Consider the following 17,324-nt stretch of genomic DNA (forward strand, 5'->3'; position numbering starts at 1 on the left):
GCCGGGAATACATATAAATATATCTTCGGTGGAATACTTGGTTTTGAGTTAAAAGATTTGATTAACATTCGGTTGAATCGTAAAACAGGTTGCATACGGATGAAAAGTCTTTCCTTGGAAAAGTATTACGTTTCGCATTCGTTAATGGAATTCTACTTTACGAACAAGAAGCAGAATCTTCAATATGTATGTTTTAATGAATCGTTACGCACCTTCTGATTACAAAGTAGCTTTCTTCAAAAGATGAGGATACTTTGAATTAAATTAGGTAACAAAAGAAAGTATTGAAGCTTTGAGGTTGGCAAGTGTACTGATGCGAATATGCAGTTTTGGAAGCCTGACGTGTTAATATATATCTTAATTATTAACTTGTAATAATTAACGTATAGCTATTAACAAAATTAACGTAATAATTGCAATAATTAACTTGTGAGCTAATTAGAAAAAAAAACAGGTGTATTTTTCTTATCTTGTAATTATAGTGTGAGAATAGGCTTTTAAATAATAATGACAAACTGCAACTTAAATACTAATTCTATTAATACCACCGTCCAAAGTAAGATTAGAATAATCAAAATTTTTCTATTTACAATTATATTACTTTCTTAATATTTATTATTCAATACTACAACATACTTAAAAAAAATTAAAAACAGCTTTGTTAACTGAAATCTATATTTATTGACCCTACTTTCTTAACACGGCAGAATCACTATAGTAGACTAACGAATATTTATTGCCCAGAAACGATATTATTTTCCGATCCCCCTAATATATAAAATGATTTTGACCATTTAGAGGTACAAAGATAATTTTCCGCTCTTTTGTATCTCTAAAAATGTGATTCTTTTTTCAGTGGTGCACGTGACAGAAATACGCACGATCAGAGTTTCTTTTTTTTTTTTTTTTTTTTTTTTTTTTTTTTTTTTTTNTTTTTTTTTGCATTTCATTTCCTTCTACTACGTTTCACATACACTTTTAACTTCCGTTTCACAGAAGTACTTTTCATTGCAAGAGGGATCTATATTTTGGACATAAAGTTGCTGATAATATCCCAAGATTGTTTGCGGTTAGTATGGATTATGCGCAAAACATTGAAAAGGAAGTTTGCATGTTTAGAAATTGCTCTTGAGACTGCTTGAGATAAGTAGCTGGAACTTATAAATAAACTCAACACTTTGCGGTACTATATACTAGTCAGCTGGCAGTTACTTTCAATTACCAACAAAATTTCCAAACATTGAAATAAAATTTATTTCAATATATCCTAATAATTTCATAAGACGCATATGATTCCAGCAATTAATTAAAAAAGAAGTAAAAAACAAGCTTCTATGGCTTGCATTTACGCCAATATATCTAAAATACTTCATAAATAGTAGTACGGCGATCATTTGAAGAAATTTATTAAAACAAATTTAGTTATTGTCCTCTAAGTCAAACCATATACATTATTACAGACATGCATATGTAACTAAAGTCTATCTATTTCGCTCCAACCGTTTTCTTAAAATTCAAAATAACAAATCTCGAAATACTCCTTGGCGAGGCCGACATTAAACTTCTGAGAAAAGGAACAAACATGAAAAAGAATCCAATCATCAAACCAACTTTGTCCTCTTCCGCAAGGGGAACGTTTTAAATTTTACCCACATGTCTATTTTGCGATTCGTTGAACGTTCTAATAGTAGGTATGGCAAAGTGTTGATGATGTTTCAAGAATTGGAAAAGAGCCTGCAAAAGCTCCCTCAGGCATTCGAATGTTGAGTTTGCGGAACGCAATAATGTTGCTTTTACTGCACCGACAAGCGATCTGGGTACTTTCGGCAAAATTAAAAGATTTTATTTTTAGACTTTTCCTTTCAACTCATACGTAAGTAATGTTGAGATAAATTGTGTTTCGATCTAATGTTTATAAGTAAGCATTAAATGCACAAACATTAAATATTTATTATTCCCTAGAAGTCGCTTTATTACAAATTTATGGGTATTTATGTAGACTCAATTACGTAAAAATTACTTGCTTATTTAAGATGTTTTTTTTTTTCATTTAAATTATATAAAATTGCACTTCAGAGTTTCTTTGTAGAAATTAAATGTTTAATAGTTAATTGAGGGATGTGTTAAATTTTTTTAAACCTAGTTAAGTTACTTAATTTACTGGAAATCAAATTATGCATGGTCAGTAAATATTTTAGGCATTTAAAAAACAGCTATTGTAAGAAAGACGATTAAGACGGATTCTATATTTACTAATTAGGTACTATATTTATTAATTTATATTAGTCGTGCTGATAAGCAATTATTATTTTAAGAAGCACTTTTTTTAAATTAAGAGATAAAAATCCAATGGAATTTAGTAAAGCCTATTTTTCATTACATTTAAAGCAAAAATAGATATTATGCAATTAACTGCTGCTTTTAGTTTTGCTTCTCCACAATAATAGCTTCTTTCTAATTTATTTCTATACTATCATTTATTTATTCAGAAAGTTTATTGCGAACATTTTTTGAAATCATGCATGTTTTTCTTAATATAATAACAAAAAATAACGTAATGTACTTGATAATGTACAAACTTCATTTGTTTCAAAGATTATAAAAGTAGAAAATTTATATTCCCTTTATGATTTTTAAGACAAAATGAATTTTTTATATTATCAAGTACATCTTTCTTTTTCAGTTTCTTGGGATTAATTACTTTAAATAAAATAGTAGTTCATTTCTGAAAGATACAAACGTTTTTACTGTTTCTTTTATTTAGATTTAATAAACTAGCAGTTTGAAAATGTCGTTTAAATTGGAATTGCAAACACATCTAGATAAGAAAAACAAAAATGCTTTCTCACTTACTTCTTTTTTTCTTAATTTGCAGCATAATTATATAACTTCGTTCGGCAGACTAGAATTTTTTGCAATAAGATTTTTAACTTTACATTCTGGATTTTTGCTTAAAGAAGTTCATGGATTTGAAGCATAAATGTAGTGATATAGATATTAAATATTAAGCCCTTTTTGCATTCCACGTGACCTAAGTAACAGAAGAGGATGGTTTCGTGTTGCAAAGTGATTAGATACAAACATCGAAGCAAATCGGTTCTCCCATTTCAGAGGTAATATTATATTTTCATTTTAACACAATACATTACATTTCTTTATTAAAAAATTCCTTCACTTCAAAAATAAACAAGTAGGCAATAACAGTTGATATGTTTCAAGTGCTAAAAAAATAGGCTCCCATTTCAAGACTTGCTAGACGTAAATATGAAGAAACGAAGATATGATTTGAAATAAAAACAGAAAATTGCAAAAGAAAAAATGGAAAAACGAAAGTAAGGAACAAAACTAGAAAAACCTCAGTAGCAGAGAGTAAAAAAAGATGAAAAACCACAGGAGCCGAGAGGGACGAAGCGGGTTAAAATGCATTTCCAAGCGCTATGGAGAAATGGTGAGGAACTAATATTGTTAGTGGGAGCCTAATTTTGAAGAGCGTGAAACATGTCGAATGTTTTTTCCTATTTGTATATATTCTTGAAGCGAATGAAGTTTTTAATCAGATAATATCTTACAGCTTCTTGGCTTCTTAGCTTGGCTTCTTAGCTTACTCAGCTTCTTGGGATTATTTATTTAGCAATACATTATAGTCATATTCTTTTTATATTATAAGTGAACTAAGAAACCATAAGTAAGTGACTATAGTTTATAACCAAGCTTTAAGTGTACCTAATTCCCTCCGAGAGAAAATCCATGGAACATGAGGGTTTATCAGTACCTTGCGAATGATATATCACATAAAATTTGTGATATCTGTCGTGAACTATACATCCATATACGAGTCACTACATATAGTATAAATCTCACCAATTAGTTCCCATACCATTCAGCGCTTCGGTTACGATTTGAATATCGGGTTTATAGTTTTCTGCAATGAAAAAGAAGATGATTTTGCTTCCTTATTTATAGAGTAAGCACTTGCATCTAGGAGTTGAAGCACGATTCAAAAAGTTGACTCAAAAGTTATAAAATTATGGACTTGAAAACACTGAAACCCGAATTCAAAAGACCTGCGACACAAAAGCATATACCTCTTTAATTAAAACTACATGTTTGATGATGTGGTACGCACCTGATTAGGTATCTCTATCACCCAAATGATCTTGTCTATGGCACCTTTCACGAGTTTTGTCAACGTCAAACACACGAGCCTTACCTTTAAACCAGAGTTGTATTTGATGCTCTAACCATATACATTACCACCCATGTATTTTAACACCATCAATAATACGTTAAAATACCTATATTTCGCCATTAAATTTTACTTAGTAATCGAAAAATTTATGTAAAACTGAAACGTCAAGTTACAGAAAAATATAGTTACACAAAAAACGGAAAATTTATGCAAAAATTAACGTAAAGAAATTTTGATTATTTTGCAAATATTTTACTGACATCGTTCTCTTAGGTATGGATGAGTACATGTTTTTTATGTATTATTTACGTCAACAGCACGTCAAAAAGAATTTACGCTAGATGAAACATAAAATTATAGCGAAAAATAGTTATAAAAAATACGTAAAAATTTACATACATAATTCGCTTATTTCGCGAATATTTTACTTATCACTTTTTACAAGGTAAGAATGATTACGTTATTTATTTTGCATATTATATACGTCAAAATTTATGTAAGTTGAAATAGCAAATTATAGCAAAAAGTAGTCATGAAAAATTAGAAAAGAAAATTTTCGTATAAAACATATTTACTTTACCAATTTCCCAAAAAATTACGTTTAATTTGCGTATTATGCTACATGGGCAAAAGTCATGAGCGTTCAAAATGTTGAATAGCAAATTAATCTACCCTCCCTCACCCCAAAATCAATTTAATAACATACCATTGAAAAATTCAAGTGCTTTTAATAATAGAATTAAAGAAAGATTTAAACTTACATTGTACGCTTAGTTTTACATTGGCAATTTTCGGATGGTAAGTCACGGAATTTGAGGCTTCACAACGGTAAATGGCGTTGTTGTCAGTTTCATCCACAGTGAATGTGTGGATATTTGTAACTTCTCTACCACTGGTACTATAAGACATATCAACTTGTACGTTGTCTCTGTACCATATTAATTCGGCTTGTGGATTACCACCTCTTGTTATACAGGCCAAAGTTAACGTATCACCAACTTGGACAATATCAGCTTCCTGATACCCTTCAATTTCTGGTATTCCTGGTGGATCTGAAAAAGAAAATTAAATCAGTAAAGATTTATCAAACCTGCACATGACGAAAATTTGGCGCACATCATAAATAAATTAAAAACCAGAAGCAAATAACTTATGCAAGGCATAAAAAAATATTTTAATTTACCACATAAACCAAAAAAAAAATGTACATGGGTTATTATATTTAAACTGAGCTTACTAAGAGACATATGTTGTACAACCTTATTATTGAAATAATAACGATTTGGTCAAAAAGACTTAAGAGCGTTATGATAAAGATTCGGCGAAAAAATGTTTAGTTCCAAAAATCGCCAATAAAGATAAATATGACGCATATAGTGGAATTCAAATGCAATTTTTTTTCCTTAGACTATGCCTGAAATTTGAGGGTGGTTGAAGAAAAGAATGTAGATAGGAGATGAAGTCCAGCTCTATGAATACGTAACTAACGCGGGAATCGTTCTTTGTGGTTCGCTATGATAGAAAAGCAACTTCAGGTTAAGCAACGTATTTAGATTAAGCAGAGCATCATATGTAGCATCATGAGATCAGCGCATGCGCATACGAAGTAAAGTGACAGTCAGGAGATACGTCATCTATGAGCCGGTTGTTAGACAACTCTACATGTATGGTTGCTTACCCCGAATCCTGCTGACTGACATTTTATTCTTTCTTTCTACGTCAAAATGTGTTAGTTTACATCCTGGACTGTTTGAGACTTTCCAGAGTGGACATATATAGTTTGTCTAAGCTAAGAACTCCTCCCGCCACAAAGTCTGAGGCCATCTGGTGCTATGGAAACAAGAATGGAGCATTTTAGGGAAGGTAGCTTCACTCTGGGACTAAAACAATAGACCGAAGAGATTCTCTTTTTCTCGCCGACCCGACTTGAAACCACTCCAAAACAGTAACCCCGCACTCCTACTTGAAATAGTCATACCTCGTTACCATTGTCACCCTCCACAGGTCCAGACGAATGTCTGGAGGAGTACTTATTTTAGACAAATTATACTCATCCTCCCTTCTGGTCCTCGATTTCCTTAAGAGCAACGGTCTGATGGACCTTGTCAGGCATTTGGAGGATAAGCCACAACAACAACAAATGTGTCAGTAGATTTAATCAACATGAATATTATAAATGTATATTTAAAGAAATATCTTAATTATAGAACAGTTCTGCTTATCAATAGTGTGAAAATGCGGAAGAAATCATAAAAACAAAAGAGAAGATTTTTCTTCTTCATCCCCAACCCCAGTGGTGGTTGGGAGGAGAAAAGGGTGCAAACCCGTTACAAGAACCTCTGCTGTTGTGCACCTAAATGTTGTTTTCTCCTTTGTACACCGAGACCGAACTTAACCTTTGAGTATTGGCTTACATTATGCCTAAGGAAGCTAGATTTCTTCCCCGTGTATATATTCTTTGGTTGCAGTAATATGGTAATTTACACTGTCTTGGTATTGAAAATTTTACTATTGCTGGCTGTAGTGTCACTTCGAAATTAAGTTATTAATCCTCATTTTTTTTCTTTTCGCGATAATTGTTTTTATACAAAAGTTTACTCAAACAAACTTTTAGTTTAAAACCTCTGTGTCATCAAAATTTTATAAGAGAGGATGTTCCGCAATTTATAGTGGATTTGAAGTTACTAAATATTTAATATTAACAAAGTTTTGGACAAAAATCAATTTGGGAATAAATTGAATAAGGAAGTGTTAAAATTAGTAATTGTGCGAAATACTTTTTTAGCTATTGCTAAATTATAAAATATAAGTGAAATTAATTACGAATCTCATGTGTATTGAAACACAAAAGAAATATTTTTTAAATCTCAACATATCGCGTAAAAGTGTTCTTTCAAAGAATTTAATACGAATGAATCATATTAAAAAATTGTAAGAAACTTAATTCGATTTTAAATTATCCCCTGTGCTGTACTAGAAACTGTAAATAGATGGATACTCTTTGAACCCCGATGTTAAAACCCATTAACTTAAAATGTCGAGTCACATTAATGCGTCTGCGTAACATAGGCAGTATCTAAACCCTTATTTAAATATCTGAAATTGATAGTTAAATATGCTGATTCTATGCAAATGTATACACCTATAAATGGATAATTCTACTTCAAATCAAATTACACATATCTAGCCCAACATTACACAAGCTTGGATAAATTTAGGTTTATTTGGGAAGAAACGGGTAAAGGTCTTATTCCATTGCATTTATTTCCTTTTTTTAGCGTTTTCAATAGATTGGAATATCTTCTTTTTGGAGATTTGACGGAAAAAAAAGTAATTTAATTCAAATGATTTATGATGTTAGGTAAAAAATATTCTCTTTAGTTTGCATTATTATATACTCCCTTTTAAAAACGATTGAGTACCATTTTATTTAATTGTTATTTTACCATATTTAACCAAAACAGTTAAATAACCACAAAAAAAGAAGATAAAACTGTTAAATGTTGATTATTTTACCTAATATGGTTTAACAATCAGAATTCTATTCAAGCCAACTATGCCCATCTTAGGAAGCTATTTTGTTTTATGAAGTTTAGTACATATTATAGCTGAGAAGGCCAATCGGTGTATCATATGGCCGACTGAAGAGGGGTTCGAATCCCAGCATTGACGCATTACTTCTTTTATTACTTCAATATATGATGTGTCTCCAGTGGCCCGCAATCTACAATCCGTGACCCTGGACTATTAGAATACAAGACTAGTATTCACCCACTGAGGCGCAGCACTCACTGAGCTTCAATGTCCATTTAGGTATTGTTTTTATGGTTTAGAAACTGTGATAGTTGTAAAGGGTTACAAAACGGTATAGTTTTGTATTCACAGTTTTTTAACCGTATCCGTTGTAAACAGTTTCAAAACCGTAAAGGTAGAAAAAAAAATTTAAAATCATAAACTTAATGGTTAATTGGATAGAAAGACTCCTGCCAGTAATTTCATCGTAATTTCAGAAGAAACAGTCTAACAGTGTACAAGTGCTGATATTTACAACTAGATTTTCTTTATATTTTTTTTATGGAAAAAAACTAGTATTGGTTAAAAAGTAGAAAGTTTCGTGAATATTTTTGAAGTTCTTTTCCTGACGAAAAATCATTATACCTAACCCTTTTTTAAAAAGTAAATTAGAAATATAGCTGTTTTAGAAGCAAGCATAAGTATCTTAAAATAGTTATAAGAGATATAGTTTTATTTTTGCTGTCTAAATATTGGGATTTAAGAAATACTAGTTATCAGTGACATGTGTGGTTGTCTAAGAGCAATATTCATCGATATAAGAGCCTGCAATGGTTGTAAACCGCCAAGAACGGCTCCCACTACCTTTTATTTGTTAAAAAAATGCTTAATATGCATTGCAGCTTTCGTCTGATGTGTTGTTGTTGTGTTGTTTCTAATATGCCACTTGCCAATATCAGCAAGCCTGCTTGTAGAACCTAAGCGAATTTAAGGCAGAGGGTGTGTTTCTTGTTTTTCAGTGGCACCATCTATTACCAAGAATATGACTTCTGCTACATACACATCACAGCCCGTATTAAAGGGCGGACCCATTCATACATCCATTCATTTATCCACAGATCATACTTCTGACCAGAACCAGAGAACGATCATTAATTAAATCGAATAAAATACAATAGAATTTTGATGTCAAAGTCTTTAATATGTTTCATATTAGATTAATATGTTAAGAGCTTGGATGTCTAATTGATCTTCACCAAAAGAAATAATAATCTGGAAGCAGCAAGATTGACCCCTTCAGATTTTCCAGGTAGACAGCAATGTTACGTCTTTCTAGCGTTAAAAACTATTTGTTTGAGATCAGATATAGTAATTACATCAATGTTCAAATCTTGGGGTCAGAAAATTTTAATATATGCAATACGTTTTTAATATTTTTTGTTTCAAAAGTAATTTAGAGTGTTTCATATGTTTATTTAATTGTTCTTAAATTATGTATATAGGGATAACAACGAGCTATAATAACGGTCTAAAAAAGCTAGGAAAGAGTAAACGAATATTTTATGATATTGGTTATTTATAACATTTTGCGTCTATTGTAGCATATGTTAAATCTAAACTTCAATGTTCATTTACACATAAACAGAGAGAAAAATTCTAGCAAAATTACCATACTGCATGGCAATTGCATTTTTCGTATTAAAAAAACCCCTCATAATTCAGATTAATAAAATCAAAATGAATGGTATACAAACCATTATTTTAACAATTTTTCTATCATTTCGAAATGGTTATTCGGAAATTCTGTTTTCAAAATTATAGTTTTTATTATCACAAAGTAAAAAATACAAAACTATAAAGTAAATTTTAACGATTAAATGGTTTTAATATCATGTTCTATCATGACGCAATTGCAAAATTTTGTCAAGTTAGTTTTAACAATTAAAGGATAAGTTTATGGTTTTTCCATAGACGGTAGAGCTCTGAAAAATTTGAAAACCTTTTTAATCAGTGTAGGATATATATTTTTAGAAAACTTCCACTGAGTGAATGAAAAACCGCAAACTTATTTCTTTTTATTTATCTTCAAAAATAAAAGTTTCCCTAGTAAACGCAATGCAATATATGCGACAAACATATGTTTATTTACAAAAATATCTAAGCTAGAGCAATCAGGAAATTTCATACAAAACGTTCATATTGTGGGATGTATTTTCAGTGTCTTCAATCAATCTATGAAATTTGCATCTGAAAAATCTGATGTTTTCATTTTAAGCAAACGAAAGTTCGAGCAAAACATAATTGTTACCAAGGCACGATAAATTCGGATAACACTGTTTCGATCAATACTGCACTAGGCGAAACGTATCATTAGTTATATTTGCTAAGTGAGCAACAGCTTTTTTTAAACGCAATTATAATATTTGTTAGAGAATATACTATATTGATTAGTTATTTATTTGTTTTCATACTGTAATAAGACTTGATGATAATTTGAATAATTGTAAACTCAAATGACTATAACTTGATTGTTAAGTATATATATATGCTTAACAATAGCAGTTCGTTTCCATAAAAAGTTGTATATTTTTGTGTGAAAAATTTTTGAAAATTTTAGTAGATTAGTTATATAAATGTTTAATTTTTCTTTNAAAAACACATATATATATATATATATATATAAAAGATTTATTTACTTCTCCTTATAATATTATAATTCCTTGTAATTTATTTTCGAATCCCTTCTTTGGTGCTCTTCACACTACTGTATTGATGTATTATTACATTATTGGCAAGCACTATTTTTACGGATATAATCGTGTGAGCTGATGATAAGATTTTATATTTTCGTTCTTATTTTAATAATTACTTTTGTTGATTTTTAATTTTTTTTCTTTTTTTTAATTTTTAATTTCTTTCCTTCTTTTATTTATGTATTTATCTAATATATTATGTATGTGAAATTCACCTTCTGAGGAACGATTCAACCGAGTTCATTCGAATATTAAGATATGAAGATATATTCTATAAAATGATGCTAAAAATTATATACCTTCCAATTCAAGTTATTTAGACTATTAATATACAAAAAAAAAGTAAAAAATAATCAATCATTGTTAAATATTTTTGCATGGAATTATCTTTGCTTAATTTTATAGTTGTGCGCAAATAATTGCTCAATTCATTTAAAAAGTTCTATAGATTTGGCGAAATACTCAAAAAGTAAAATTAACATTAAGGGTTAAAAACTTTCAAACATCTTTCCTGGAAAAACCATTTAGATTGGGATCATTTTTCCCAGATAGAGATTAGCTCATATGAAAGACAAGAATTCAATTGTGTCGAAAAGAGATATGTTTGTTCAGAAAAAGTTTATTTGAATTTCTTGTTCAAAAATATCCTCTGCACTAAATAATTAGCATAAGTGAGGTCCTGTATTGGTAAATATATCATTATGTTGCTTACATTCAAAATGTTATACAAACTTCGACTTTCAGCAATCTTTTAAGTTTGAAGGTTTTTCCATTTATCTCCTCTCTTAAAAAAGAAAAAAAAAAACATTTTTGGACGTGATTATTAGATCTTTACATCGGCGAAATTTCAGCAGAAACAGCATTATGCGATGGAATTGTAGTTTGAGCCAATGAAATCAAAAGAAATTTTGCCTTTAGGGCGTATTCCTCGAGATCAGGCTTATGTCCAAGAGCTCATAGATTCTCAAAAAGTCGTAAACAAGAAAGGATATATCGGGGGTAAATTAGCCCATGTGAATATATGAAAAGAAGGAGATCTGTGCTAAAGAACATTTAATGCGAATTTATGTGTGGAAGTAAACTGAGTGCAAACCTGATAGTGTGCAAACTTTAAAACTGAAGAATGTTTAGGGCAGCTTCTTATTTTATTATATAACCGTCATTGAACAACTGACCCAATTTTTGGGCTCACGACTACTTATGTTCAACTCCGTTGCTTTAAACTCAATCTAGAAGAGAAGGAAAATCTTAGATCAAGTATTGAAAGACATTTGCCTTTGTGGAGGACTTTTTGATGGAACCAACTCGCATTTGCGTTACATAAGAGGAAGACTGCGAGAACCTCCAACTGTTATCCTGACGGCAAGTGGACTTTTTTTTTCTTTTCTTCTAGACGTGGACACGTACCTAGGTTTGCAAAACCCTTAACCGTATAGTCCACGTCTGGACGATAGTCTAGCTCGCACAAAACTCGGCACAAAAGTAAACCATTACAAAATTCATAACTGCACAAAAGATGATACAGATGACAATAAAGATGACAATAATGCGTACATTTATATAAAAAAAATAAAAATGACTGCAAGTAGACTCTAAACCATGATCTGTCGACCACTGAGGATATTTCACGTCAGCATTGTGGTCGGTGCAAGCCGGAGGCGGATTCGTATCGACCGGCCATCGCATGGATTCGAACCCGGTTTACCTCATTGAAAGGCAAAAGCTCTATCACCTGAGCCATCGCAGCTTTTTAGTGCAACTTGTACTAAATTGATATTTAAAGCAAATTGATAATTTGTACTCATAATTGATGTGTGGAATGGAAAAATATGTTTTTTAAGTCCTGGTTAAGTAAATTGCAATTCTGATGGGCAATATAATTTTTAAAAAAAAGTAATATGCTCTATCACTAGTTCCTATTAGGGAATTTCATACTTCGAAACGGGTGATTTTGAAGCACATACAGAAGCATTATTGCAAGGACGCCAAAAAGAGGTAGATAATGATACCGTTAGTTCGATTTTCAAGAAATTGTTTCCTCTTCCGTTAAAGAAAGGAAAATTTCCGATTCAAAATTGATTCGAAAAGACATTTGGAAATGCCTCGTTCTCCACTACTACATTTCAGAAAGAAAAAAAGAGCGAAATAATAAAAAAAAAACATAACTAAAAATAGCAAAAGAGAAGAAGAAGAACAGCTGCCGAAATGTTCTTTGTTGAATCGTTTGAGGATACTAATCGTGACTGAGCGTTTTTTAAGAAGGATTGATGGTTATTAGAAGTGAACTGAAAAGAGCTAAAAGGGGTGGGTGGAAGGAAAGAAATTTGTATTAAAATGTAGAGAAATGCATAATTTATTCATAAATCAGTCAGCTTCTTTGCATAATGCAATTTCCTATATTCTATGAGGGATATGAAAAGATTATTTGATGACAAATAGCTGAAATTACGCCAAATTGCAAAGAAATTCAGAGTTTCTTTAGTTCTTATTGATTTTTTTTCCTTCTTATTTGTTTGGATATAAATTGCTGAACTGTGAAAAGATTCATAACTAAATAGCCGATGTTGAAGCAGATTACACGTTGATATACATTTTATTTTTTAACCAAATATTTCAAAATTTGTTTTACCATTTAATACGCAAAAATGTGCTAAATTTTAAATTAGAAATTCAAAATAAAAAAATAAATAAAGTTTTTTTAATTTTCAGGTTTCAAAGTACTTGCATGAACCCATTATTTTATCCAACTAGCTGACTTAAAATGCTAAATGCAGCCAAAAATATGAGCTTGATATAGGAAATGAGAGGAAAAAAAACTTGGTAAAACTTGAATATATTGCAAATTTTGTGCTTCACCATGTCATACCATTTAATATGCAAAAGAAGAACAAAAGTAAAAACAAAAATTACAAATATTGTTGTTTTTAGCTTTGGAAGTAATTATACCAATCAGTTTTAGGAACTTAAAATGTTAAATATAACAACAAAAATACGAATATGACATAGGAATTGAAGGGAAAAAAACTTCGAAACGCTTTTTTGGCAAAACCTGTGTTTTTTAATTTTTATTTATTTTATTTTTTTAGAGGTAATCGCACTTACATGCAACTCTCTGATAAATAAAATGACATTGAAAACGTAAAGCAAAAAAGAAAAATTAAAAACATGTCCACAAAAATGTAACGTAAAACTAAAAAAATAATAAAATTGACAGTAAAATATTAGAGATGTCAGAAATGGAACAACATTGCCCTTCCTGGCGAGCAATTTGGCGATAATATAAGTGGCACTATACAATACAGTACACTAGAATTTAGGAATGTGCACGTATGTAGTTATATTCTACTCCAAAATTATTAAAAATGTAGCTTTTTTTAAATATATTAAATCAGACAATGCATAGGTATAGATAATAACAAAATACTTACACAATACATTTATAGTTATCTTGGATTTTAAAGAATAGGTTAAAGCTCGATGTATCGCTTCGCATGAATATGTAGCTCCATTATCATCCATGATAACATAAATGGTTATGGTACTCAAGGTCGTATGTATTTTAGCACCAGTTGTTTCTTCTCTGGGGTGATAAGATCCTGAATAATTAAAAAAAAAAACATATCAAACAATGCATAATTTTACTAATGTAAATTCTAAAATTAAATGACAAGTTTTAAATTTAAATTCAGAGAAGCAATACTTTTATAATTTTTATTTATCGTATACTGATGAAATTCCAAGGAAATATGGGTCTTCATGTTAGAAAACTAGACCATCTATTATATATAATTCTCTTACGTGGCTCCCAAATTTTGACCGTATTTCTTTTCTGCCGGTGGCAACGTTTGCTTTGTTTTGAAAACACCAAAGCATTCTGCCTTTTAATGATGTGTTTCTGATCCAATATATATAATTCTCTTACGTGGCTCCCAAATTTTGGCTGAAGTACTTTGTACAACTAAATAAGATTCTTTTCACAACAGTTAAATATTTACTTTATTTTCTTCATTCATAGAGAAAACAGTCGGCAAAGAATTCTGTTAGGTTAAAAAACATTTCGCTAAAAAAATAACGAATTCTAAAAGAAATAAAAATAAACAACTTAAAAAATAAAAATGCTGTTGCCAGCCATAGAATTTTTTGAAAGTTAACTTAGCAACATAAATCAAAATGACATAGAAGCGCAACTAGATCAAAATTATGATACCTGAGCGCTTGACGTAACAAATCCTTCAATTCTAAAAGTGTTGTATCGCCAAATGCCCAAATTAACAATTGTGTTCTTAAAGAAATTCTATAAAAAGTTTTAAATAAACAACCTACTTCTACAACTGCTTCTTGAAGAACTTGGCTCATTGATTAAAAATATTGTTTTAATTTTACAGTACTAACTTTACTTCTACTTTCATTATTGCTATGACCCTCTTTCATTACATTTTACAACTTCATGCTAAATTTGAGGACTTTAAGTTGTTTTGTGGTTGAATACTGACATTTAGAAATGTGTACATAAAAAAAATAATATTTAGAGGTTAAGAGTTGCCTCAGAAAAATTTGAATTGTTGACATTGAACTTAACAATGGAAACAATCGTTTTTGTGAAAAATTGAATTGTATTGTTGACATCAAAACTAAAAATATTGTGTTTCAACTTAACAATACTACCTTAATTTATACTTTAGAATTGCCTCGGAGAAATTTGAATTGTTAGCAATGACTTAAACAAAAAGTTTTATTTTAACTGACAAATACTATATTATAATTTTAACTTTTTCTATGACTATACTCATTTTCTTACTCTTTTCTTTGTTTTTTATACATTTTATTTTTTTGTGATAAAATAAAAAACTTATAGTTGTTCTGCTTCTGAACACTGATGAAAACACAAAATGATGGGCTTCATCAACAATCAAAAATATATACATTTATTTTACAAATTCCATATTATTAAGGTGGCGCCCTTCAGAGAATTAAAAATACAAAATTATCTTCATCAAAGCCGATGCTTTACATCCGGCGTTCAGTGGCAGACTACTATTTCATATTGTTTTACAACACATGGCTTTAGCCCTCTGGTGGGAAAGACTTTAAAACAAAACTTACAACAGTTACTTTTCTCAACAACTGAAATTTAGAATAGTGTGATTAAGAAAAATATGTGAACTGTTTGCAATTTCAAATTAATATTGAAATGCACAGGTTTAGAATTTTCTACAGTGAAAAGTTTTCGGAACTTCAGTGTTCAAAAAAGTATACAAAAGCTAGACGTTAAGAACGTATCCAATGAGCGAGTAAAGCGAGCATCGGATTGCGAAGCAATCCGAAATGAACTGCGATAGCAGTTCCGGGGGTTGGCGAGCACCAGCGAGCAGGGGGCGAAGCCTCCCAGTTTAATTTAAATTTTGTATTACAATCAAGAAAAAAATGCGCGTGTTTCTCTCTAAATAATATTACTTATATATATACTTTCACGAATAATTCTCTTTTATTTAAAGTTTTCCAAAACCAACTTTATTTAACTTACTAATAAGTCATTTGAAACAAAAATGCAAATTAATATATTCCATCATCTATAATAGATTCGCCCATCATGAATCTTAAAAAATTTAATTAGATTAAATAGTTACTTGAGTGCCTGAGAGCTAACTTTTTTATAAAATGGTTTTGCAAAGTTTCAGTGTTTGTGTTTTCAAATATATTAGTAAAAATTTACTTCTTTGACTGTTTTATGCCGTAATATAAAATTTAGTTTTGAATAGATTTCTTTTAACTGAAATGGAACAGATTGCATATAAATTGAGCAATTTTATGTTGACTTTTACTGAGTAATGAGATTAAAATTTCCTGCTGCTCGACGAAAATTTAATAGATTATTTCGTAATAGTTAAGTTTCAAAAAGTTTATTCGTACAGTAAAACTAAAAATTTTATATTTCTTACTAGAGTTATTAAAAGCATTAAAGACATCAAGTTTTTAATAAAAAAAGAGCATTATGCATTTATTTCAAATCTAATATACCTCAAAATGTAATAATGAATTAAATAAATAATATTTGAAGAAAAGTATGTGGTATTTATCAACAATCGATTGTTCTCCTGCATTTCTCATTAAAAAAATATTAATACAATTTTCTGCAACAAGAAATGACATAATTTTTCTATATACTGATAAGAAAAATTTTATTTACTGAAAATCGGAATCATCGGTGATTTAAATCGGTACTTTCAGCTAAAAGTAATGAAGTTGTGCATCGTTTTACGAGTTTATTCCGTTTAAATCGGTTCATTTATTTTATGGTGTTTATTGAATCATTTGCTAAATGGTTAGTATCCTTTCTTTATATCTGATTCCTGATAAAGAAACGAATTCTTTTAGCGTGAAAAAAATAGATCCATAAATAAATTGCACGTAGAAATAAAAATATCTTGGGAAAATCGTTTGCTAATGTATCTGTTACCCTCATAGGAAATAATATTCGAACTTAATTTACTTTATTCGTGCATTTAAAGGAGATTTCGAATTATTTCTAAGAATTCAAATATTATAAACTTTACAACATAACAACACGTACAGAGTACATATTTTAATTTTTATTAATTCATGTCTTTTTATAACTTGATGTACGGTTTCTTCATATATGACAAAAAATATACACTAAGGAATTACCCTCATGTTTATCACAAAAGATTATTAGATTTTAATATTTTGCTTAGACGAATTTAAAAATTAATTAAAATGAAATCATTATTTAAATTACGCTTTAGAATTTTCGAGAATTTCCAATCTAATAGATGTTTTTAAGCTTCATGATGTTATATCAGGTTTTCCCAATTAACTTTGCTTAGTTTAATATTTTATATATATATATA

The 17,324-nt window shown here is 29.8% G+C and overlaps 1 protein-coding gene across 1 annotated transcript in view; it reads right to left on the reverse strand.

Annotated features, from left to right (window-relative positions):
• The window catches only part of LOC107441037 (nephrin), a 342,812-nt gene that overhangs the window by 138,743 nt on the left and 186,745 nt on the right, over window positions 1-17,324 (reverse strand). Inside the window, exons 6-7 of the mRNA XM_043050259.2 lie at window positions 13,884-14,051; window positions 4,951-5,241 (exon numbers count right to left, since the gene is read on the reverse strand). Of these exons, the coding sequence (XP_042906193.1) occupies window positions 4,951-5,241; window positions 13,884-14,051 (459 nt within the window). The remainder of the gene's footprint in view (window positions 1-4,950; window positions 5,242-13,883; window positions 14,052-17,324) is intronic.

This window comes from Parasteatoda tepidariorum, chromosome 5, assembly GCF_043381705.1.
Source record: "Parasteatoda tepidariorum isolate YZ-2023 chromosome 5, CAS_Ptep_4.0, whole genome shotgun sequence".
Lineage (NCBI taxonomy): Eukaryota > Metazoa > Arthropoda > Arachnida > Araneae > Theridiidae > Parasteatoda > Parasteatoda tepidariorum.